The 26708-nt window shown below is 47.1% G+C and overlaps 1 protein-coding gene across 1 annotated transcript in view; it reads right to left on the bottom strand.

Annotated features, from left to right (window-relative positions):
- The window catches only part of syt10 (synaptotagmin X), a 101680-nt gene that overhangs the window by 19179 nt on the left and 55793 nt on the right, over positions 1 to 26708 (bottom strand). Inside the window, exons 2-6 of the mRNA XM_086009668.1 lie at positions 23074 to 23440; positions 12818 to 13373; positions 8894 to 9014; positions 7906 to 8077; positions 6941 to 7070 (exon numbers count right to left, since the gene is read on the bottom strand). Of these exons, the coding sequence (XP_085865794.1) occupies positions 6941 to 7070; positions 7906 to 8077; positions 8894 to 9014; positions 12818 to 13373; positions 23074 to 23440 (1346 nt within the window). The remainder of the gene's footprint in view (positions 1 to 6940; positions 7071 to 7905; positions 8078 to 8893; positions 9015 to 12817; positions 13374 to 23073; positions 23441 to 26708) is intronic.

Below are 26708 nucleotides of genomic sequence, written 5' to 3' on the forward strand. Positions count from 1 at the left end.
TCTTGAGTGTAACCCAGATAGTCTGGTGATCCTCCATTTCGGTTACATTATGTAGTTTCAGACAACCCAGCTCCTTGCTTCCGGAGTCTGTGTCACTTTTCTGTTCGTCTGAACCGCTGTCCATCACCTGGTGTACCTTTTTGTACTTCTCCTGTGGAGGTTTCTTACTGTTGGTTTTCTTCCCAGACCTGCAGACTCTTGCTATGTGTCCTGCTTTCCCACACTGTCTGCACACTTGGTCCTTGAACCAACAATCTTTCTGGTCCTGTGTTGTTCTGCCGCAGCGATAGCACTTCCCTGTTCCATAGGTCATTTCATTGGTGCCGTATTCTTGCGGTCTCCGTTGTATCTCTGCAGCGCCCCTTGCGGCTGCTTCGTGTGATACTGTCATATTGAAAACTTTGTCCAGCGTAAGGTCCTTTTCTGATAGAAGCCGTTTCTGGGTTCCTTCACTTTGTAGCCCACACAAACTTGTCCCTTAACGTGTCCGCTAGTCACGCTCCAAACTGGCAGTATTTCGATAGCTTGCGCAGTTCCGTTAGGTACTCAGCATTGCTTTTGTCTTTGTGTTGGTTCCTTTTATGGAACTTAAATCGTTCTGCTATCAGCAGCGGTGTGGGGTTTAAGTGGTCCTGTAGGATTTCTACTATGCTTTCAAAATTCTTGTTTACCGGCTTCTCTGGGGTTATTAGATTTTGCAGTAACCCATAAGTTTTTGCACCCATGGAATTTAACAGAACCAGTGCTTTATTAGCATCTGGCACTTCATTCGCCCTGCAGTACACCGCAATACGTTCCACATATGTCGCCCAATCTTCGACTTCATTGTCGAACGTAGAGATACTGCCACTCTTCGGCATCCTTGGTTGTGTGTTAACTATCCCCAATGGCGCCTCCCACGCTTCCCCTTCTTCTCCGCTGGCACAAAAAGGCGTCTCCCACGCCTTCCTTACTTCCTGCGCTCACCCGCCTTCTCCGCTGCGGCTTCGCAAAATGGCGTCTCCCGTGCTCTTCCTTCTTCTCCGCGGCTCAATGGCGCCTCCCGCGCTCTCCCTGCTTCTCCGCGGCTCAATGGCACCTCCTGCGCTCTCCCTGCTTCCCCGCGGCTCAATGGCATCTCCCCTTGCTTCGCCCCGCGGACCCTGATCAGCCCATGATCCCTGGCTGTGCTCTGCGCGTTCTTCTCTTGATATTTGTCGACGCCGCTCAGTCTAGAACCCGGCTGTTTCTTACCCTCTCTCTCTCCGGTATGCAGTATTTTCCCTCGATGCCGCTCGGTGATCAACCCCCGGCTGCGCCCTGCTATCTTCACCCTCTTTCTTACCCTGTCGACACTGCCCAGCTCTCTCTCTCTGCCGTCGGTCGGCTCCAGCCGCCATTGCTCGGGAAGGGTCTGCTCTGGACCTGTCATCGGTCTCTTACTGTTCGTTGTGGCTGGGGAACCAAGCCCGGCTCTCCACAGCCTCCCCAGCGAAGTTGGATCTCTGCCTGACTGCTGGGCAGTTGCTCGCGGTCGACGCCCGTGTTCCTGGACTCGACTATTTTTTTTTTTCTTTATGTTGCAGGTAGGTTCACATCAACACTCGTCGCCACTGTTAGATCCGTGGTTCAGTGGATAAATAATTACACGGATGCTGTACATAACAAATAACAGGTCTTTACTGGAGGAGGGTAATTTCTAGACTGGGGTACAGAGGCATGCGCACAGCTTATATACCGGTGTGGTTACTGCCGGTACTACAGTATACAGGAGCTGTAAAAAGTAGTTCTGACTTAAAGCACATACACTACATTGACGAGGTGTGAATGTCGGACAGTTCAGCAAACCAACAACCGAAACTGGTTGGGGGAGGCCCAGCATGGGGCCAGGTGACTAAAAGAACGATAAGAAGGAACCACACCACAGCTCTCTCTCTCTCTTTTGCTCGGAAGCTCTCTCGCTGGGAAGCTAGCTCTGACTACAGCAACTGCCAGGTGTAAGAAGGAAGGGAAGACGGTCATCCCCAGCTCCCAGCCTGCAATCGACGTCGGCCACAAACAGTGGACGGGTGATTGTAAGAATCAGTTGAATCTACAAGGGGTTTGTGCTGTGTAGGCAGCTGCAGTCAGATAAAGGAGGACGGGGACAGGTCATCTCCGATCCAGGCCTACAATCCACAACAGTAACGTCCGGCCGGATGGGTGATTGTAAGTTTCAGCCAAATCTCAACAGGTTTTTGTCTATGTTTTGTTGGTTTTAATATACTAACAGTTTTGGGTTGATCCTAAACCTTTGTGTCGTCTACCATTTTGTTCCTGTAAAACCCAGAGTCAAAGAACCCTTGTAAGGGCGAGGAAACCAAACACCCTACTTTCCCTAAAGGCCCCTTTACTACAAGGTTATTAATTAACCCTTTCTCATTGCACAATACTAGATCTAAAATAGCCTGTTCCCTAGTTGGTTCCTCAACATACTGATTTAGAAAACTATCTTGCATACATTCCATTAATTCACCCTCCACACTATTACTGCAAATTTGGTTTGCCCAGTCTATATGCAGATTAAAGATTTTAAAATTAATGATTACTATATTACCCTTGTTACATGCACCTCTAATTTCCTAACTTATACTCTGCCCTACATTATAACTATTGTTTGGGACCTATAAACAACTCCCACCAATGTTTTCCGCCCCTTGCTGTTTCTTAGCTCCACCCAAACTGATTCTGTGATGAAATATTCCATTCATCACTCATCAGTATTTCTCTGCCTGTGACTGTGGTTGGTTTCAGTTTCATTTCCATTGTATTGTACTGTGTGTAGGGCTCCGCCCATACCTGGCTCCTATGTAAGCTGGCCCAGCCTGCAGCACATCCAGTACGGCAGGCCTCTGGATGGAAGATACATTCTCCTCTGTGTGTTACCTTCTAAGTCAATAAAAGCCTTGTTTTGTTTCGCTAACATCGAGTCTCGGATTTATTGAGGCACATCAGATTCTACTTCTTGATTTTCGGAGCTAAGATCCTTTCTCTCTACTGACTTTATCCCATCCTTTATTATCAGGGCTACCCCGCCTCCTTTTCCATTTTGCCTATCTCTTCTAAGAGTTAAGTGTCCTGGAATATTTAGATCCCAACCTTGGCCACATTGCAACAACGTCTCTGTAAAGACTATTCGATCAAACCTATTAATTTCTATCTCCGCTATTAGTTCATCTATTTTGTTGCGAATGCTTCGCGCATTCAGATATAGTGCTTATATTTACCCAAAACTCTACTCTGCTCTAGAGCCTTGACATTTCTCTTGCTGCTTTTAAATTTACTCTTTCCTGAATCCTCCCACCCTCCATTCAATAGTTTAAAGCCCTATTTACATAGAAACATAGAAGATAGGAGCAGGAGTAGGCCATTCGGCCCCTCGAGCCTGCTCCGCCATTCAATGAGATCATGGCTGATCATCCAAATTCAGTACCCTGTCCCTGCCTTCTCCCCATACCCCTTGATCCCTTTAGCCTTAAGAAATATATCCAACTCCTTCTTGAATATATTTAATGAATTGGCCTCTACTGCCTTCTTTGGCAGAGAATTCCACAGGTTCACCACTCTCTGGGTGAAGAAATTCCTCCTCATCTCTGTCCTAAATGGTTTACCCCTTATCCTTAGACTGTGACCCCTGGTTCTGGACTCCCCCACCATCGGGAACATAATTCCTGCATCTAGTCTGTCTAGTCCTGTTAGAATTTTATAAGTTTCGATGAGATCCCCTCTCATTCTTCTAAACTCCAGCAAGTACAAGCCCAATCGACACAATCTCTCCTCATACATCATTCCTGCCATCCCAGGTATCAGCCTGGTGAATCTTCGCTGCACTCCCTCCATGGCAAGAACATCCTTCCTCAGATAAGGCGACCAAAACGGCACACAATGCTCAAGATGTGGCCTCAGCAAGGCCCTGTACAACTGCAGCAAGACATCCTTGTTCCTGTACTCAAACCCTCTCGCTACGAAGGCCAACATACCATTTGCCTTCTTAACCGCCTGCTGCACCTGCATGCTTACTTTCAGCGACTGGTGCACAAGGACGCCCAGGTCTCGTTGCACTTCCCCTTCTCCCAATCTATTGCCATTCAGATAATAATCTGCCTTCCTGTTTTTGACACCAAAGTGGATGACCTCGCATTTATCCACATTATATTGCATCTGCCACGCTGCTGCCCAATCACCCAACCTGTCCAAATCATCCTGGAGTTTCTCAGCATCCTCCTCACAGCACACATGCCCACCCAGCTTTGTGTCGTCTGCAAACTTGGTGATATTACATCTAGTTCCCTCGTCCAGATCATTAATATATATTGTGAATAGCTGGGGTCCAAGGACCGAACCCTGCGGTACCCCACTAGTCACTGCCTGCCACTTGGAAAAAGAGCCGTTTATTCCAACTCTTTGCTTTCTGTCTGCCAACCAGTTCTCTATTCAAGTCAATACCTTGCCCCCAATCCCATGTGCCTTAATTTTACACGCTAATCTCTTATGCGGGACCTTATCGAAAGCCTTTTGAAAATCCAAATACATCACATCCACTGGTTCTTCCTTATCTATTTTACCAGTTACATCCTCAAAAAATTCCAGTAGATTAGTCAAGCACGATTTACCTTTTGTAAAGCCATGTTGACTTTGTCCGATCCGGTCACTTTTTTCCAAGTGCTCTGCTATTACATCCTTTATAATGGACTCTAGCATTTCCCCCACTACCGATGTCAGGCTTACCGGTCTGTAATTCCCCGTTTTCTCTCTACCACCCTTTTTGAACAGTGGGGTAACATTAGCTACCCGCCAAGCCATGGGTACTGTTCCAGAGTCTATCGAATTTTGGAAGATGACCAGCAATGCATCTACTATTTCTAGGGCCACTTCCTTAAGTACCCTAGGATGTAGATTATCAGGCCCTGGGGATTTATCGGCCCTCAATCCCATCAATTTCCCTAACACCATTTCCCTATAAATACTGATTTCTATCAGTTCCTCCCTTTCATTAGACCCTATGTTCCCTGACATCTTTGGGAGGTTATTTGTGTCCTCCTTTGTGAAGACAGAACCAAAGTATGTATTTACTGCCCTAGTCATTCGGTTCACCAGGACACTGGTCCCAGCCCGGTTTAAGTGGAGCCCATTCCAACGGAACAGCTCCCTCTTTCCCTAGTACAGGTGCCAGTGCCCCATGAACTGAAACCCTTTCCACCCACACCACTCTTTGAGCCACACATTTAAACTTCTAATCTGTTTGTCCCTATGCCAATTTGCACGTGGCTCAGGTAACAATCCAGAGATTATTACCTTTGAGGTTGTGCTTTTTAATTTGGATCCTAGCTCCTCAAACTCTCTCAGCAGAACCTCATCCCTAGTTCTACCTTTGTCGTTGGTTCCTACATGGACCATGACAACTGGATCCTCCCCCTCCCACTCCAAGTTCTTCTCCAGCCACGAGGAGGTGTCTTTAACGCTGTCACCGGGCAGGCAACACAACCTTCGGAACTCTCGGTCGCGGCTGCAGAGAGCAGTATCTATCCCCCTGATTATAATGTCCCCTACCACAACTACATTCCCTTTCACTCCCCCCACTTGAATGGCTTCTTGCACCCTGGTGCCATGGTCAGTTTGCTCATCCATCCTGCAGGCTTTTCCCTCACCCACACAGGCAGCAAGAACCTCATACCTGTTGCACAAGGGCAAAGACTGAGGCTCCTCCAGCACTGCACCTGGGGTCCCCTTACCTAGCTGAGTTGCAGTCACACCCTCCTGTCCCTGACCACTAACCAGACCTGTACCACTACCTAACCTAAGGGGTGTGACGGCCTCCTGGATCAAAGTGTCCAGGTAACTCTCCCCATCCCTGTTGCCCCACAATGTCTGCACCTCAGACTCCAGCTCAAACACTCTGAGCTGAAGTTCCTCAAGATGCAGGCACTTACTGCAAACATGGTTGTCCAGGATCACAATGCTCTCCACAAACTCCCACATGCTGCAGTTGCCGCACACCACCTGCACTGCCAGCCCTATATGACCTTGTTTTATTTAATTAAATTGAATTAAATTTGTAATTAGGTAATTTAGTTTACAGTGTAGTTTCTTGACTACTTACTTGATCTAGATTAAGTTATGGGTACTGAGATTAAATATCTACCTGTAACACAAAGCACTACAAGTAGCATAGGCAAAAACCAACGACTCCTTCCCCCTCTTGTCCGAATTCTCACTTTCCAAATTCCCAAATAAAACACTGTCATAAATCGCAACTTCTACAAGTAGTAACTCAGGAAGTACTACTGAACGGCCAGCTGAGGGCGCTGCCCGAGGAGTATAAATACTCGGGCGTGGGCCCACCTTGGCCAGAGACAGTCTGGAAACAGGAAGCTAGTGACTACTAACTAGACCTCCATGTTTTGTTACAAGTCGATTAAAGCCTTGCTTTATGTACAACCAAGTGCGCAGTGAGTCTTTATTACGTCACTCTGTTTAATCCACTCTGTTTTAATCTCGCTCTGTGCAGATCGCACAAAGATGGAGTGGATCATTTACCTCATTTTACACTTGGTGAGATTTGTACCAATGATGGAAATTAGGTATCTTGGCCCTCCATTCTCTGAAGAAGATAGCACGATCCCTACCATCACAAACTGGAATGCCTTGTCTGGACCTCAATCATTGCCAGAGAATCATTGGGGGTGATTTTAACCTAATTCGCTGGGCGGGAAACCCACAGGATCGGGTGGATCAGCGGTTTTACACCCCGCCCATTATTGACTTAAATGGAGAGCAAGATCGAGCAGATATAAAACCGGTGTTGCTCCCCTTCTCGGCAGTTTCCTGATGGGCGGGTTCCATTAAAGTTATCCCCATTATTTCCTGTCTACCAACAAAGAGTCATCACGAGACAGGTGGAAGTTCCGAGTGCCAGTGTTACCTCCGCCAGTGGGTGCCAGTGGGCGATGGGTTTACGAGGGTAGGCCAGCATTTCGTTCCAGTGATCTCGTCCAAGCCCTTCTGCGTCTTGTCCTACTCGACATACCCCAATAACCTCATTGTGACCAACTCTGTGGATGGGTAGAAGAAACAGATTGTTACAGAGTAGAAATACAGCAGTGAGGAGAAAGGCAGAAGTCCTGCAACACGAGAGCAAAATCCACATAACACAGTGATGAAATATCCTGCTTAAAGTTAGATTTTTTTGGTGAATCGTGTGCCTATTAGACCGCAAGAGAACACCTTAACATAAGAACATAAGAAGTAAGAGCAGAAGTAGGCCATACGGCCCCTCGGGCCTGCCCCGCCATTCAATAGGATCATGGCTGATCCGAATCCAGACTCACGTCCACTTCCCTGCCCTCTCCCCGTAACCCCTAATTCCCTTATCTGCACTAGTGTTACTCTTTGTATTTCTCACATGCTTCTGCAAAAACTTTCTGCTGTTGATCATTGCTGATGAGAAACTGGGCTCATCCTGTCTAATGTTTTCTCACAGTGGACTATTCCACCTGGCGGAGAGAGAGGGTAGGGTTCAAAAATCAGGAACCCCAACACTCTCCATCTGGACCAGCGTACTTCCCCCACAGTAAGTAGCCTCCTTTAGGATACGGGGTGGCGGTCGCACTAGATCTGCCCAAACCAATAACGGACCTCCCCAACCCCAGGAGATTTGGTGGGATGAGCACCGGAGGACCGAGGCCGGCACATCCTGAAACTAACAGCGAGTTGCAGTTACCACAGGTTTTCGTACTCTGATATATTTGTCTCCGTAAACTGAAATAAGCCCCATTGAATATTTCCAGGCACATTTCCAGGTATTCATCATTGAAGATTGCTAATTTTGGTAATTAAGCTCTTTAAGCTCACAGAAAAGATTGCAAAACTGGTAAAAGGGAAACTCACCGATCATAATCCATTACTGTAATGGAGAGGCTGACCTGCTCCATGCTCTCTGGAGGGATGTCAAAGATAATGGCCTCATTGTAAACAGGGTTGAGAGTGTTCTTCTTTGTAGTGGTTTTTCGCTTTTTCAATCTTCGCCCTTCACAAATTAGAGACACCTTAACGTACGGGTCTGAAAGATGAGAAGATATTTTTACTGCAGCGAGTGACTCACCTCCTGACTCCCCAAAGCCTTTCCACCATCTACAAGGCACAAGTCAGGAGTGTGATGGAATACTCTCCACTTGCCTGGATGAGTGCAGCTCCAACAACACTCAAGTAATTCGACACCATTCAGGACAAAGCAGCCCGTTTGATTGGCACCCCAGCCACCACCTTAAACATTCACTCCCTCCACCACCGGCGCACCGTGGCTGCAGTGTGTACCATCTACAAGATGCACTGCAGCAACTCGCCAAGGCTTCTTCGGCAGCACCTCCCAAACCCGCGACCTCTTCCACCTAGAAGGACAAGGGCAGCAGGCGCATGGGAACACCACCACCTCCAAGTTCCCCTCCAAGTCACACAACATCCTGAATTGGAAGTATATCGCCAATCGTCGCAGGGTCAAAATCCTGTAACTTGCTCCCTAACAGCACTGTGGGAGTACCTTCACCACACGGACTGCAGCGGTTCAAGAAGGCTTCTCACCACCACCTTCTCAAGGGCAACTAGAGATGGGCAATAAATGCTGGTCTTGTCAGCGACGCCCACATCCCAGGAACGAATAAAAAAACAGCAATGGCCTCTGATGTCTATTGACAAAGCTTGTGACTAAGATTTTTGAAAACATGCAAACCCATCTGCAATTGCATTTCTCTCAGGTCACTTTTTCCAGCCATCAACCTTTGCAACACTCCCTTAATTAATCTGTTTTATTCCGAAAGGCATGCGTCCCTGATCATCTCCCCCATCCCTGCCACGAGTTCTGTTTCTTTGATTATCATACCGGAGAATCCTGTAATGTCCATGGCTTTAAGGTTCCTGCATTTAATGACAGTCAGTGTCATGCGTCCAGCTGTTGGAAGGTAGCAAAGGGAAAACATGATCTCCCCTAAATCCACGCTCTCCTATCATAAGAGGAAAAACAAATTAAAGCTACACTTTTAACATCTCCAAGGTGTTAGTCTGTTAGATATGTTCAGAGGCAGTAACCTCAATCGATGATTCAAAACTAAAAACGAATCATTCAACAAAGAAATCTGATTTGTCACACTGCTTGTCCAATGGATGAGTAAAAATGTTTTCCAATTAAATATTGGGAAGACTGAAGGTCGTTGTCTTCGGTCCCCACCACAAGGTCCGCTCCCCAACCACTGACTCCATCCCTCTCCCTGGCCAGTGTCTCAGGCTGGACCCGACTGTTCACAACCTCACAGTCCTCTTTGACCCTGAGCTCAACTTCTGACCCCATGTCCTCTCCATCACCAAGACCGCCTACTTCCACCTGCGTGACCTCGCCCGTCTCCGCCCCTGCCTCAGCTCATCTGCTGCTGAAACCCTCGGCCATGCATTTATTTCCTCCAGACTCGACTGTTCCAAATTCCCAGATTTATTGGTCAAAGCGGTAGGTTTTAAGGAGAGAGAGGCGGAGAGGTTTAGGGAGGGAATTCCTGAGCTTAGGGCCCAGGCAGCTGAAGACACGGCCTCCAATGGTGGAGCGATTAAAATCGGGGAATGAGCAAGAGGCCAGAATTGGAGGAGCGCAGAGATCTCGGAGGGTTGTAGGGCTGGAGGAGGTTACAGAGATAGGGAGGAATTGGAAAACAAGGTTGAGAATTTTAAATTCGAGGTTTTGACAGACCAGGAGCCAATGTAGGTCAGCGAGAACAGGGGTGGTGAGTGATTTGTGCGGGTTAGGGTACGCGGAGCGGGATTCTGGATGAGCTCAAGTTTATGGAGGGCAACTGAAGGGAGGCCGGCCAGGAGAGCATTGGAATAGTCGAGTCTGGAGGTGACAAAGGCTTGGACGAGGGTTTCAGCAGCGGACGAGGGTTTCAGCAGCGGACGAGGGTTTCAGCAGGGGTGGAGACAGGCGATGTTGCGGAGGCGGAAACAGGCGGTCTTGGTGATGGAGAGGATGTGTGGTTGGAAGCTCAGCTCAGGGTGAAATAGAACGCCAAGGTTGCAGCAATTAAAATTAACTGAACAATTATTAATCTTAAACTATCTTTCCAGAAGAGATCAAAAGATCACTGTCCAGGGCAATGGTTTAAAAGGACTTGTTCTATTTTCCTTTCACCATTAAAAAAAAATGCATATTAAAGTATAAAATGACACTGGTTGGTAGACACTTGAAATTCAGCTTAGACGATTGTGCAAATTGGACAATAATGAATTTGCAGCCCACTTTACATTCGGCCTGATTTTCTATTCTAATGACTTCAGTGGAAAAGGAAATGAGGTGGAGTGGGAAACGGATTGCCAATTCGCCGTCTCCCATTTTGGAGTCTCGCTGAAGACGAATTATACACACATTGAATCTGAAATACTCTTTGCCCTCAAATCCCGCCATGCCCCGCCCTTTCTATGCAACCTCCTCTCGCCTCAAAGTCCCCTTCTACACCCTTCAGTCCTCTAGTTCTGGCCATTGTGCGCCCCACCCTCTCTTTGCCCCAGTACTGCTGGCACAGCCCTCAGCTCCCTCGCTGGACGCTCCTCCATTAACGCTTTGTACTCTCCACTTCTCTCTCCCCGAAACCATCTCAAAAACCCATCTGGTTCACAATCTTCCCTGTGAGCTGCACTTTGTTCTGCGCGGCCTGTTTCTTTCAGTGTGTGGTCCCTTTCAATTCTGCGCCTGCGCGGTATTTACAATGTAAAAGCTGATGAGCGGCCTGCGCGGGACCTTTCCCATTACCACGCGGCCGCGCATGTGCACCTTAGCGGGAACACTGCTGGTTCACCAAGATTCCGATCATTTTTCTTAAGTCTCTCTCCATGGCTCCTGTGCGCCATCCTCCTCCTTCTAACAAGCAGCAATGTTTTCGACAGTAAAGGTGCCGTATAAAACGGTATTTGATGGCCCAGAATTTCCTGGAGACTTGCGCCGTTGTAAAGGTGCATCTACATAGAAACATAGAAGATAGGAGCAGGAGTAGGCCATTCGGCCCCTCGAGTCTGCTCCGCCATTCAATGAGATCATTGCTGATCATCCAAATTCAGTACCCTGTCCCTGCCTTCTCCCCATATCCCTTGATCCCTTTAGCCTTAAGAAATATGTCTAACTCCTTCTTGAATATATTTAATGAATTGACCTCAACTGCCTTCTGTGGTAGAGAATTCCACAGGTTCACCACTCTCTGGGTGAAGAAATTCCTCCTCATTTCTGTCCTAAGTGGCTTACCCCTTATCCTTAGACTGTGACTCCTGGTTCTGGACTCCCCGGCCATCAGAAACATCCTTCCTGCATCTAGTCTGTCTAGTCCTGTTAGAATTTTATACATTTCAATGAGATCCCCTCTCATTCTTCTAAACTCCAGCGAGTATAAGCCCAATCGACTCAATCTCTCCTCATATGTCATTCCTGCCATCCCAGGTATCAGCCTGGTGAATCTTCGCTGCACTCCCTCCATCGTAGGGCCTGTATTGTGGCGCGTGAGTCCCAGGAAATAATGGTATAAATGACGCACACCACTACTTGTGCCGCGCTGAAACAGTGGAATTATCATAGCTCCACCCCTTTAAAATCAATGGCGATCACGGGTTTGCTGTGATTGGTGCTCCCCCCTTAGACCGTTAAAGACCGGCGCCGGAGTGCTTGCTAATATAAATATCTGTCGCTAGCTAAGCTTCCGTTTTAGTTCCACTGCACTTTTATAATAGGACCACACACAGTCCAAGATTAACAAAATACATGAACCGAGGCTTCAAGCCAGCGGCAGATCAATTTTAGCACAAGAAAAGAAAGAAAAAAAAAGGAAGTAAGGAAGGAAGGAGAATGAAAGAAGGAAAGAAAGAAAGAAAATAATAGCTCGAGAATTACATGGAATCTGCAGCACAGGAACTTCCCCTTCAGCCCAACTGGTCTACCCCAGTGTTTATACTTCTGAAGTGTAGTCTCTGTGGTTTTGTGAACAAACCATGGCAACCAACATGCGCACAGCTAGATCCCACAATTAGCGCTGGCTGCACTGTTTGAGGAAGGAATGTTGGCTAGGACATATGGTGCCGTGGGATGTTCTGTATACACCTGAGCGGGTAGATGGGTCCGTGGTTTAACATCTCATTTAAAAGATGGCAGGGGTAAAATTGATGTTGGGTGGTAGCACAAACCATAGAATCATAGAATGGTTACAGCACAGGAGGAGGCCATTCGGCCCATCGAGCCCGTGCCAGCTCTCTGCAAGAGCACTTCAGCTAGTCCCACTCCCCCGCCCTTTCCCCGTAGCCCTGAAATGTTTTCCCTTCAGGTACTTATCCAATTCCCTTTTGAAAGCCACGATTGAATCTGCCTCCACCGCCCCCTCAGGCAGTGCATTCCAGATCCTAACCACTTGCTGCGTAAAAAGTTTTTCCTCATGTCGCCTTTGGTTCTTCTGCCAATCACCTTAAATCTGTGTCCTCTGGTTCTCGACCCCTTTTACACCCGACCCAAATTTCTTTTCCATTGAAGTCAACTTCAAGACTGCCGATTGGTTATCGCCCAATTTGGACAACCGTCAAAGATCACTTTCACCCCTAGTGTCGCTGACAGTGCAGCACTCCCATAGTAAGGCGCTGCAATATCCGCCTGGATTATATGCTCGATTCCTGGAGCGGGGACTTGAACTCACAACCTTCTGACGAAGAAGCAAGCGTGCTATCAACTGGACACCGAGAGGAGGCTGCAAAAGCTGATAAGGTTTATATTATTGGCAGCAACCATACTCACTGTTGTGACACAAATGATGTCCCTCCAGATTGTGTCTTCCTTGGGAAGGTCCAACAGTTCGAACAGGTTATCTACAATCACCTCTCCAATCATGTCATGTCTAGAAAATCGGTCAAAGTCAAAAACACTGAAATGCAGCTTCCTGTTGTTGAGGTGGTCGAACGGCACTGGAAACTGAAACGTTTCGTCAAAGATGGGATTGAGCGTCTTTCTGTGAACTCGAGTCTGGAATTTCTTTTTCCGATCTGGGAGGAGGTAAATTTTAACATAAGGGTCTGAGGTTCCAGAAAAATCTTTTGCCGGCAAGTCCAAGGATTTGAGAATTGTTACGATCAAATGCTCGTTCTCATAATCATATTTAAGAGTAAGGTTTAACTTTCCACTGGTTTTTACATCCTTGTCGCCGTCCTGTGAGTCGACCGACTTCTGTTTGTAGAGCTCTGGTTTAATTCGCCCAATGCTCGTGGTCGTCTCTCCTCGCTGTAAACTGTCCATGCTGAAATCAACACTTGAAACATGCATTTGTCTTGGCAAGTGTCTTCTAAAGGAATTATGCCTGCAATAAAAAGGCACACTACCTTATGAATCAATCTTAATATCATGTAGTGTTACTGTATTGGCTTCAAATCAGATTGAAGTTCCACGAGATCCAACTTTTAAGCATGGTTTTAGCATCCCCTTCTCCTCCCCCCACCGCCCCCCACCCCCCGCAAACCCACTCTGAGGACCAGATATCAAAACTTCACACTTTAAAACCGTAACCTAAGGCTCTATCACAGCTCTTAAAAAAAGGCTATTGTAGTTGACTGACAAAGGTTTGCTTAAAATAGGAAGGTCCGTCTAGCTCACCCTCTCCCAGCCTGGGAGCCGCACGATCCAACGATAATGGAGTTGTTGACTGTTCACAGCGATCAATCTCCATCAATGAGTCTACAACAGACCCAGACATGAGGTGAGGAAAACCCCCAGTGGTGGAGAGCTTTGGGAACCAGAGGTCCAGAGTCACCCGTTCCTCCCGAGCTCGCTACACTCCCCACACGTCATGTCTCACATTACTCCTATACTGGATCACAAAATGTTACTGCCTGAAAGCAATCTATCTAATTTGCATTGGAATGAGTCAACACTAACTGCTTCCACCATCTCCCGAGGAAGCCTGTTCCATAGAATGACTACTCGCTCACTGAAATATTGTTTCCACAGGTTAGTTTAGAATTTTCCCCCTTCAAGCACAGGCTGTGTCCTCTGGGTCTACTGTTCTGGACAAGGTGAGACAGCTGGTCATGGTCGACATTATCCAGTCCCTTACACTTTTACAAATGACCAAAGATTCCAAAGGGAAGGCCAATAAGGAGCTCCCGTGAATGAGGCAATAGAGCTGGATGGCTGTGCCTTTGGGAGCTGGACAGCTGCTGGATTAACACCGAGCTGGTGTAACGCTGCAATTGTGCTGGGTGATGGTTACAGAGCTCGCGCAGAAACAGATTGAGGCTTTGATTGTGACATTGCTTTACTACTGTTAGTTATGACAGGCTTTTCATCCGTTTTATCCTGACATGAAAGTTATGTAGGAAATTAAGTGCGCACTGTGTCTTAATCCATATTGCATATTAAAATTTAATCATTTTGCAACACAAGTTATTGAAACATTGGAAGAACTAAAAAAAAGAGGCATAACCCAATAAGAGTTTTAACAATTGTTATTATATATATAGGCCCACTCTGTGACCCACACTGGGCACTAGGCAGTGTCGAGGCCTCGGGACTCGGGCAGCGTCGGGGCCTGGGGGCTCGGGCAGCGTCGGGGCCTGGGGACTCGGGCAACGTCGGGGCCTGGGGACTCGGGCAGCGTCGGGGCCTGGGGACTCGGGCAGCGTCGGGGCCTGGGGACTCGGGCAGCGTCGGGGCCTGGGGACTCGGGCAGCGTCGGGGCCTGGGGACTCGGGCAGCGTCGGGGCCTGGGGACTCGGGCAGCGTCGGGGCCTGGGGACTCGGGCAGCGCCCGGGCCTGGGGACTCGGGCAGCGTCGGGGCCTGGGGACTCGGGCAGCGTCCGGGCCTGGGGACTCGGGCAGCGTCCGGGCCTGGGGACTCGGGCAGCGTCCGGGGCTGGGGACTCGGGCAGCGTCGGGGCCTGGGGACTCGGGCAGCGTCCGGGCCTGGGGACTCGGGCAGCGTCCGGGGCTGGGGACTCGGGCAGCGTCCGGGGCTGGGGACTCGGGCAGTGTCGGGGCTGGGGACTCGGGCAGTGTCCAGGCCTGGGGACTCGGGCAGTGTCGGGGCCTGGGGACTCGGGCAGCGTCCGGGCCTGGGGGCTCAGGCAGCGTCCCGGCCTGGGGGCTCGGGCAGTGTCCGGGCCTGGGGAGTGGGACAGTGTGGCTGAGGGCAGCAGCCACTGGGTCCGACCCTCCCCAATGGGTGTGCAGGCCTTCCCCGATCCTACAAGGATCCCAGAGGAGCTGAGCCTCTGCAAGGATCCCACTGAGCGTCTCAGCCAGTGAGATCTGCCGCCTCGCTCCACCATCCGTCCAGTGCCTGTCTGATTAAAGTGACAGCGGCTCCCAACCTTTACAGCCCCGCATCCTTCGCCCTCTTAGAGCAACACCCACACGACTGACCCGTCACGTTAGGCTCTGGGAAAGGGCGACTAAAACTCCCCTAACACCTTCCTCCACTCTAACATCCTCACTCCTCTCTCACTCCACCTCTCCCCTCACAAGTGCCACACACTCCGTAACCAAGAGCCTTGTTTCCCCCACACACCCCACCCACAACCTACCTCCCCCTTAGCTTAGGCTTTTACAACAGTTTCATGGTCACCTTTATTGATACCAGCTTATTAATGGCAGATTTTTTAATTAAACTTAGTTCGAATTCCCAAACTGCCCTGGTGGGTTTTGAACTTGCGATCTCGGGATTATTACTTCAGGTCTCCGGCACAGTTTCTCCACTCAAATTATGCCGGATCCGGCACCAAAAGTCAACTCAATCCCAGGTAGATCCCTCTGCTGGTGAACAATGGCATAACCGACACAGAGGAAATCCAGGGCTGTTGTTTCAACAAGTCGCTGGCGAGGAGCCTTGCCAACTCTGGGTGGACGTGTTCCAGGAGCTTTCATCTCATGACCTCCCGCCTCTAATCGACCCGCCCGGTCAAACAGCCTTTTCTCCCCCTCTCTAATAAACTACTGTTCAACGAAAATGAGAAATGAGATGAGATAGGCTGGGAAATAACAACAGAAAATGCTGGAAAAGCTCAGCAGGTCAGGCAACATCCGTGGAGAGAAATTGGAGTTGACGTTTTGGGTCGAACCCTTCTTCAAGCATTTTCTGTTGTTATTTCGGATTTCCAACATCTGCAGTATTTTGCTATCGAGATAGGCGGGGGTTGTTTTCTTTGGAACAGAGGAGGCTGAGGGGAGATTTAATTGAGGTGTATAAAATTATGAGGGGCCTAGATAGAGTGGATAGGAAGGACCTATTTCCCTTAGCAGAGAGGCCAATAACCAGGGGGCAGAGATTAATGTAATTGGTAGAAGGATTAGAGGGGAGTTGAGGGGAAATTTCTTCACCCAGAGGGTGGTGGGGGTCTGGAACTCACTGCCTGAAAGGGTGGTCAAGGCAGAAACCCTCATCACATTTAAAAAGTACTTGGATATGCACTTGAAGTACCGTAACCTACAGGGCTACGGACCAAGAGCTGGAAAGTGGGATTAGGCTGGATAGCACTTTGTCGGCCGGCACGGAGACGATGGGCCGAATGGCCTCCTTCTGTGCTGTAAATTTCTATAATTCTATGAAAACACACAATTCTTTTTCATGCTCTAGTCATTTCCCCCCGGGTTTTGCTTCCAGCCGTGTCCTGGAGATTAATCTTCGGTTCCTGGAGGCCCCGGGACAATCCTGGAGGGTTGGTAACCCGATTGCCCGTCCCTAATTCCTGACAACAGAGTGTCTCGCTCAGCCACTTCAGAAGCCAGTTAAGAGTCAGTCAAGTTGTTGTGGGACTGGAGTCACCTATAGGCCCAGACCGGGTAAGGACGGCAGGTTTCCTTCCCTGAAGGACATCAGTGAACCAGTTGGGTTTTCACAACAATCCGGCAGTTTTATGGTCACTTTTACTAATACCAGCTTTTTATTTTTTCCCTACATTACAACAGTGACTACACTTCAAGTACTTAATTGGCTGTAAAGCGCTTATGGATGTCTCGAGGTTGTGAAAGGCGCTATATAAATGCAAGTCTTTCATAGAATCATAGAATGGTTACAGCACAGGAGGTCGTCATTCGGCCCATCGAGCCTGTGCCGGTTCTCTGTAAGAGCGCTTCAGCTAGTCCCACTCCCCGCCCTTTCCCCGTAGCCCTGCAAAAAAAATGTCCTTCAGGTATTTATCCAACTCCCTTTTGAAAGCCAGGGTTGAATCTGCCTCCACCACCCTCTCAGGCAGTGTATTGCAGGTCATAGCCACTCGCTGTGTAAAAAAAGTTTTCCCTCATGTCACCTTTGGTTCTTTTACCGTAAATCTGTGTCCTCTGGTTCTCGACCCTTCCGCCAATGGGAACAGTTTCTCTCTATCTACTCTGTCCAGACCCCTCATGATTTTGAACACCTCGATCAAATCTCCTCTCAACCGTCTCTGCTCTAAGGAGAACAACCCCAGCTTCTCCAGTCTATCCACATAATTGAAGTCCCTCATCCCTGGAACCATTCTTGTAAATCTTTTCTGCACCCTCTCTCAGGCCTTCACATCCTTCCTAAAGTGCGGTGCCCAGAATTGGACACAATACTCCAGTTGAGGCTGAACCAGTGTTTTATAAAGGTTCATCATAACTTTCTTGCTTTTGTACTCTATGTCTGTATTTATGAATACGTGGTGATTAATTCCTATGTTTAATAAGAAGTATTGTGATTGGTGAATGTGGTGGTTGTTCTCTGTGTTAGTAAGAAGTATTGTAATTGGTTGTTTGTTTCTACCTTGAGATATATGCTGTAAACTCATTGGTAGTGGATGTCAGGTGATTTGTGGTGGCCATCTTAAATTCAGTTCTCTCCAGTCATGGTTGGAGACTGGGTGTTGAAAGATGTGCTACTGGATTTTTAAAGTTAATAAAGCCTAGATTAGAAAGGCAAATCTATTCTTTATTTCAATTTATTAACTTTTTATCAGAATGGAGCGATATCTTCAACCGGAATGATTCAATGCTGACCCTAATTCTGCAGGAGTGGATGATAAATGGAAACATTGGTATTGTACATTTACAAACTTTTTGGGTGTGTTGGAGCAACAGTCTCTGAATAAGCTGAATATGCTGATCAACTACATTGCTCCGGATGCGTATAAGTATATTTTGGACTGTAAAACTTACAAATTGGCTATTTCTACATTGGAGAAGATTTTTGTTAAACCAAAGAATGAGGTATTTGCACGTTACCTTCTATCTGCCCGTAGGCAGCAGGTGGGAGAATCTTTGGATACTTATTTACAAGCACTTCGGCACCTTAGTGCTAACTGTAATTATAAAGCCGTGATGGGCGAAGAATATAAGGAAGAATCAGTACGGGATGCTTTTATTAATGGACTACTGTCTAGATCAATTCGTCAGCGGTTCTTAGAAAATAAGATTTTGGATCTCAAGAGTGCTTTTGAGCAAGCTTCTACATTGGATATGGCTCAGAGAAGTTTGGATTCTTATGCTCTTTCTAATCGGCTTGCGACTGTGGTTTCGGCAGTTCCGGACGAAAAGGAATTAGGTGGACTTAATGGGAGTGGTTTACTAGATTCTGAAACAGTTTCTACTTTGGCGGCTGTTGCCTCTAGGATTCAGAAGTGTTATTTTTGTGGGAACGTCCAGCATCCTCGTTTGAAGTGTCCTGCCCGGGAGGCTGTGTGTAGTAAATGCGGCAAGAGAGGTCATTATGCATGTGTTTGTAAATCATTAGGTTCAATTACCTCCTCTTCTGCGACTATTCAATCTGTAGAGAGGGCGTTTATTGCATCAATTTTGGCTGCATTTGCTCATGGCCTAAACAAAGCTATAGTTATGGCCCAAGTTAATGGGTTAGAAGTGAAGGCTCTCATAGATACGGGCAGTACCGAGAGTTTTATAAGTCTTCAGTTTGCGAAGGAAAAGTGTTTGAAAATCTTGCCTGTTACTTAACAGGTGTGTATGGCTCAGACGACCCTTACTTCACAAGTAGCTGGTTGTTGCCTTGTGAAATTGATTCTTCTAGGTAATACGTATACTGATATACACCTATCTGTTTTGCCTAATCTTTGTGCGGATATTTTGATTGGTCATGATGTGCTTAAATTACACGAGTCTCTCAGTCTTTCGTTTGGAGGGACTAAGCCACCCTTATCCATTTGTGGATTAACTTCTTTATCCATTTCTCCATTATCACTTTTTTCCAATTTGATGCCGGATTATAAGCCAATTGCTACCAAGTCAAGAAGGTATAGCAGTCAGGATAGAGAATTTATTAATTCTGAAGTCCAACGTCTTTTATTGGAAGGAATCATTGAACCTAGTTGTTCGCCTTGGCGGGCTCAGGTAGTTGTCACCACTAACGAGAGACATAAGAAACGAATGGTGATAGACTACTCTCAAACTATTAATAGGTATACTCAATTAGATGCGTACCCTTTGCCTAAGATTGATGAGCTTATCAACAAAGTATCTCAGTATAAGTTTTTTAGCACTATTGATTTAAAGAGTGCTTATCATCAGATTCCTATTGTTAAGAGGGATCAACCATATACAGCCTTTGAGGCTGGTGGAAAGCTGTATCAGTTTTGCCGAATACCATTTGGTGTTACTAATGGTGTTGCTTGTTTTCAACGGGCAATGGATGCTTTTATAAGTGATAACTCTCTCTCTGACACCTTTTCATATTTAGATGACATCACGGTGTGTGGTAAATCAAGGGTGGAGCATGATTCTAATTTAGAAAGATTCCTTCAAGCTGCGGAAAAAGTTGGTTTAACTTTTAATAAAGAGAAGTGTATCTTTTCGACTACTGAGGTAAATCTACTGGGGTATATTATCTCGGGAAATAAGATTAAACCAGATCCAGAACGTCTGCGACCATTGATCGATTTACCTTATCCTACTAATTCTAAGGCTTTGCAACGCGTTGTTGGACTGTTTTCTTACTATTCTAATTGGATTGCAAACTTTTCGCAGAAGATCCGGCCCCTTATTCGGGTTACGACATATCCTCTATCATGGGAGGCCAGGACATGTTTTGATAAATTTAAAAAGGATATCCTAGGAGCAGTTGTGCATTCTATTGATGAGCAGGTTCCCTTTGTGATTGAGACGGATGCTACTGATTTTGCAATTGGGGCTACTCTGAACCAAAATGGAAGACCTGTGGCCTTTTTCTCACATACTTTGAACAATAGTGAAAAAAGACATTCTTCAATAGAGAAAGAGGCATATGCAATAGTAGAAGCACTGCGTAAATGGAGACATTATTTATCGGGGCAACATTTCACGTTGGTAACCGATCAAAAATCTGTGTCCTTTATGTTTGATGTTAAACATTTTGGAAAGATCAAAAATGATAAAATAATGAGGTGGAGGATTGAGTTGGCATGTTACCATTTTGATATAGTTTATCGTCCGGGGAAGGATAATGTTGTTGCTGATGCACTGTCGAGGGCTTATTGTTCTGTGATTCACGGAGATACGCTTATTAATCTTCACAATGCCTTATGTCATCCTGGGGTTACGAGGATGATACACTTCGTACGCAGTAAGAATTTGCCCTTTTCAGTTGAAGACGTCAAGCGGATGACTTCATCATGTTCTATCTGTGCTCGGTGTAAACCAAATTTCTTTAAGCCTCAACGAGCTCATCTTATAAAGACTACTTCTCCTTTTGAACGTCTGAGTGTTGATTTTAAGGGGCCTCTTCCTTCAACTACTCAAAATCGATATATATTTACTGTTGTGGATGAGTTTTCAAGGTTTCCTTTTGCTTTTCCTTGTGCAGATGTATCAGCTGCTACAGTTATCAAATGTCTGACTCAACTTTTTGTCATCTTTGGGATGCCTGCGTATATCCATTCGGATCAGGGAAGTTCTTCTATGTCTTCCCAGTTGAAGGAATACCTTCAGAGTCGGGGAATTTCTACTAGTAGAACTACCCCGTATAACCCCCAGGGTAATGGACAGTGTGAACGATACAATGGGGTGATCTGGAAGGCAGTTATGTTGGCTTTGACATCCCGGAACCTTAAGAATACACAGTGGGAAATGGTACTGCCTGATGCCCTGCATTCCATTAGATCATTGCTTTCAACGGCTACTAATGTGACCCCCCATGAAAGGCTCTTTAATTACCCACGGAGATCTACTACGGGATATTCGGTACCTTCATGGCTTACTATGCAGGGACCTGTGCTGCTTCGACGCCATGTTAGATTGTCAAAATATGATCCTTTAGTGGAGGAGGTGGAGCTGTTGGAGGCAAATTCCCAATATGCTCATATTCGATTCCAAGATGGGAAAGAAAGTACTGTTTCAATTAAAGATTTGGCTCCTTGTGGTGGCCAGCCCTCTTCCGAGGATACTAATAATAGTCATGACTCAGATAATGTGGATGTTGTTATAGATACTATGAATATTTCCAATCCTATTGCAGATAATTATACTTCTATTAGTCAGCCTTTGATGGATGTTCATGACCGTCCTAGTTTACTTCCTGATGGGATTTCCAATCCGGAAACCGTTGATAATCGGGATATGGATATCCTTCCTGCAGAAGATACTTCGGTGTCTCCGGGTGTGGGAGGGCAAGGAATTTCACCAAGGTTAAGAAGGTCGACACGAACAAGATATCCGGTTGACCGATTGAAAATGGACTTTTAAATTGATAGTAATGTTTTAAAAATTGTTGAAATATTATATTTGTATTTTAGTTGTAAATAAATTAATTATAAATTGTAAAGGTTATTTAGATTGGAGCATGTTTTAAAAGGAGGGGTGAATGTGGCGATTAATCCCTATGTTTAATAAGAAGTATTGTGATTGGTGAATGTGGTGGTTGTTCTCTGTGTTAGTAAGAAGTATTGTAATTGGTTGTTTGTTTCTACCTTGAGATATATGCTGTAAACTCATTGGTAGTGGATGTCAGGTGATTTGCGGTGGCCATCTTAAATTCAGTTCTCTCCAGTCATGGTTGGAGACTGGGTGTTGAAAGATGTGCTACTGGATTTTTAAAGTTAATAAAGCCTAGATTAGAAAGGCAAATCTATTCTTTATTTCAAGGATGCTGTATGCTTTTTTAACCGCTTTCTGAACCTGCCCTGCCACCTTCAACAATTTGTGCACATATACCCCCAGGTCTCTCTGTTCATGCACCCGCTTTAGGATTGTACCCTTTAGTTTATATTGCCTCTCCTCATTCTTTCTACCAAAATGTATCACTTTGTACTTTTCTGCGTTAAATTTCACCTGCCACATGTCCGCCCATTTCACCAGCCTGTCTATGTCCTCTTGAAGTCTATCACTATCCTCCTCACTGTTCACTATACTTCCAAGTTTTTGTGTCACCTCCAAATTTTGAAATTGTGCCCTGTACACCCAAGTCTTTTTTATTATTCTTATTATCTTTCTATTCGGCACTTTACAGCCTTCTGGATTAACATTGAGTTCAACAATTTCAGGCTATAACCTCGGCCCCTGTATTTCTTTATCTTTGTTTCTCTCTTGTTTCCTCACATGGTAGCTGTTAATGTTGCTGCCATCATCATCCACACCTCATCTCGAGCCATCTTTTGTTTCTTAACTTGTCCCATTACCTCTCCTTTTGCCTTGCACCATCATCCCTTTTGTCAGTCAATCTCTCCTGCCTTCCAGCCTATCACAGACCTTCCCTTTGTTCTTTCCTCCCCTCCTCCCTGCCCCTGCTTAAAAATCTCTCTTCTCTCTAACCTTTTCCAGTTCTGACGAAGGGTAATCGGCCCAAAACGTTAACTCTGTTTCTCTCTCCTCGACGCTGCCTGACCTGCTGAGTGTTTCCAGCACTTTCTCTTGTTATTTCAGATTTCCAGCATCCGCAGTATTTTGCTATCGTCTTATATATTATTTCCAGAATTCTTTTCTAACTGAGTTCTAATTCTCAAAAAGGTAGTGGTGGGATTATTCATCCAGGCCTCTGCTGGTTACGCGTCCAGTAACAACCACAACACCATCATGCCCCTCCTCCCTGCTCTGAAACAATGGCAGTCACGGTTGGACTGGGACTAACCTGGAGGAGGACGTCGGTTCTGTGGTTTGCCGTTGCACACGCGTGTGTTTGAGCAGGTGCTCCTTCAGGGCAGCTTGAACCTCTGCTGGTATGTCTGGAGAGGTCTGGCTGATCTTCATGGCGGTTGCCAGTAATGCGACTGAATTCTTTCCATTCTCTTTAACCTCCTTAATCTCCTTTTTCTCTGGAGTTTCCACAGTCTCTGGGACATCGCTCGAGGTTTGCTGAGGGACGTTATTTGCATTAGAAGTAAGATCTTTATTCCTCCAGTACGGCCAGCACAGCTTCCAAAATACAAACAGAGACACTACCAACAGGGCAAGCCCACAGAAACTGACGACTACAGCAAGCAGACTGACTGAAATGTCTACGAGCAAGCAGAGAGTAGGAGTAAAGCAAAGAGCACGACAGACAAACAAGGAGGAGAGAAAAGAGGAAAAGGTGTGAGAAACAGGAGCTGGTCTCAGAGTTCGCATCCAAACATTATTACAATACACACCCAATAATCGGCAAGAGCAATCTTCATACCGAGAGGAACGTTTGCTTGGCATCAACTGGAACACCGGAACAGGAGGAGGCCATACAGCCCCTCGAGCCTGTTCCGCCATTCAATTAGAACCTGGCTGATCTGCACCACAACCCCATCTACCCGCCTATCCCTCGATCCCCTTACCCAAAAAAATCTCTCAATCTCAGGCTTGAAAATGTCAATCGACCCCCAGCATCCGCAGCCTTTTGGGGGGCGAGAGTTCCAGATTTCCACTCCCCTGTGTGTGCAAAGTGTTTCCTGATTTCACGCCTGACTGGCCTGGCTCTAATTTTAAGATTATAGAATAGTACAGCACAGAAGGAGGCCATTCGGCCCATCAAACCATGCCCCCTTGTACTTGATTTCCCCTATCAGGGGAAATAGTTTCTCTCTATCTGCCTTATCAAATTCATTTAAAATTTTAAACAGCCCTTAATCCTCTAAACTCGAGGGAATACAAGCCCAGTCTGTGCAACCTGTCCTCAGAATTTAACCCTGTTAGCCCCGGTATCATTCTGGTGAATCTGCACTGCTCCCCCTCCAAGGCCGAGATATCCTTCCTGAGGTGCGGGGCCCGGAACTGAACCCAGTGTCCAGGTGGGGTCTGACCAGAGCTCTGTGCAGCTGAAGCATCGCTTCCTCCCCTTTATAATCCAGACTCCTCGAGATAAAGGCCAACATTCCAGGAGCCTTTTTGATTGTGCGCTGGCTTCTAATGATTTGTGCACCTAGACTCCCAAACCTCCTTCCTCTTCCACATCGCCAAGTGTCTCACCAGTTAGAAAATACTCAGACTAATCTTTCTACGGTCCAAAGTGGATGACCTCACACTTGCCCACATTGAGCTCCATTTGCCATAGTTTTGTCTGTCTATGTCCCTCTGTAGCTTTCTGCTCCCATCAGCATTACTTACTGCCCCTCCTAATGTAACGTCACCTGTAAACTTGGATATACAACTCTCGATTCCTTCATCCAAGTCATTAATAAATATGGCGAAAAGTTGAGAACAGATCCCTGGGGAACACTTCTCACATCCCACCAATCAGAGTACCAACGCTTTATCCCCACTCTGTCTCCTAAATCCCAACCAATTTCCAACCCAAGTCAAAAGGCTCCTTCCAATTCCATGCACGTTCATTTTTGCAAATAATCTCTTGTGTGGAACCTTACTGAATGCCTTCTGGGAGTCCATACAGACACCATCCATAGACATTCCCTTACCTACCTTATTAGTGACCTCCTCAAAAAATTCAACTAGACAAAGCCATGCTGGCTCTCTCTGATCAGCTCATATTTGTTCAAGTGCTCAGTCACTCTGTCCCTAATGACAGATTCTAATACCTTCCCCACAACTGACGTGAAACTGACAGGCCTGTAGTTACTTGATTTTTCTCCCCCACCCTGCTTAAACAATGGAGTGAAATTAGAACATTTCCAATCTAACGGCACAATTCCCAAATCAGGAGAGCTTTGAAAGATTATTGCTAACGCATCTGCAATTTCCTCGCCTACTTTTTTTAATACCTTGGGGTGGAAACCATCAGGTTCTGGAGATTTGTCTACCCTAAGTCCCATTATTTTCTCCATTACCATTTTCTGTACTTATACATTGAAGCTAGTAAATTCGTCCCCTTGATTTATTTTTAGACTCCCTTCTAGGACCGATAATAATTGATATTCCAAACAAATACATTAGCTCAGTGAAAAGGAAATTAAAGTACAAAGAGGTCCCAATTGTATTAGAATCTAATTTTGTAGTTTCCAATTAGCATGCATTTATTGAACTGCAGCAAAACCTGACTAGTCCTTGTGAAATTCAATGAGGTTGAAATTGGACCTCATTGTGCCCATCTTACAGTCATATAAACATAAGAACAAAAGAAATAGGAGCAAGAGTAGGCCAATCGGCCCCTCGAGCCTGCTCCGCCATTCAATAAGATCATGGCTGATCTGATCCTAACCGCCAATCCACTATCACAGAACCAGCTCCTGAATCTAACAAAATTAGACACACGAAATAGGAGCAGGATCAGGCTACACGGCCCCTGGGCCCGCTCCGCTACCCACAGGGCCATGACCGATCTGAACCTAGACTCATGTCCAAATTCCTGCCCGCTCCTAATTTCCAGGAGCAACACCATCCCATGAGCCCGATTAGCGCCAGGGTATGGGCACCGCCATATTGACAAAGGCGGAGGCCAAGGTGCCCCTGGTGCCCGCCTGAAACAGACATTAGACCCCCCCCTTCCATATGTCATTGAGCAGCCCAACACCTGGAGCCTCCAGCCCTAAACTGGTGAGCTTTGAATGGAAAAGGCTCCAAGCCTGCTCCGCTCCAGTTATGGTTTTTCACTCCAGCACTAAGGGAGTGCCACTCTGTCGGGGGGGGCAGTACTGAGGGAGTGCTGCACTGTTGGAGGGGCAGTACTGAGGGAGCATGGAGGGGCAGTACTGAGGGAGTGCTGCACTGTTGCAGGGGCAGTACTGAGGGAGTGCTGCACTGTCGGAGGGGCAGTACTGAGAGAGTGCCGCACTGTCGGAGGGGCAGTACTGAGGGAGCGCTGCACTGTCGAAGGGGCAGTACTGAGGGAGCGCTGCACTGTCGGAGGGGCAGTACTGAGGGAGTGCCGCTCTGTCGGAGGGGCAGTACTGAGGGAGCGTGGAGGGGCAGTACTGAGGGAGCACCGCACTGTCGGAGGGGCAGTACTGAGGGAGCGCTCCACTGTCGGAGGGGCTGTTCTGAGGGAGCGCCGCACTGTCAGAGGGGCAGTACTGAGGGAGCGCCGCACTGTCAGAGGGGCGGTACTGAGTGAGCGCCGCACTGTCGGAGGCAGCACTGAGGGAGCACCGCACTGTCGGAGGGGCTATACTGAGGGAGCGCCACACTGTCGGAGGGGCAGTACTGAGAGAGCGCCGCACTGTCGGAGGGGCAGTACTGAGGGAGCGCTGCACTGTCAGAGGGGCAGTACTGAGGGAGCGCCACACTGTCAGAGGGGCTGTACTGAGGGAGTGCCGCACTGTCAGAGGGGCTGTACTGAGGGAGCACCGCACTGTCGGATGGCCGTACTGAGGGAGCACCGCACTGTCGGAGGGGCAGTACTGAGGG

Source organism: Somniosus microcephalus, chromosome 16 (assembly GCF_052327205.1).
Source record: "Somniosus microcephalus isolate GS21.2 chromosome 16, FLI_Smic_1.0, whole genome shotgun sequence".
Taxonomy (NCBI): Eukaryota; Metazoa; Chordata; class Chondrichthyes; order Squaliformes; family Somniosidae; genus Somniosus; species Somniosus microcephalus.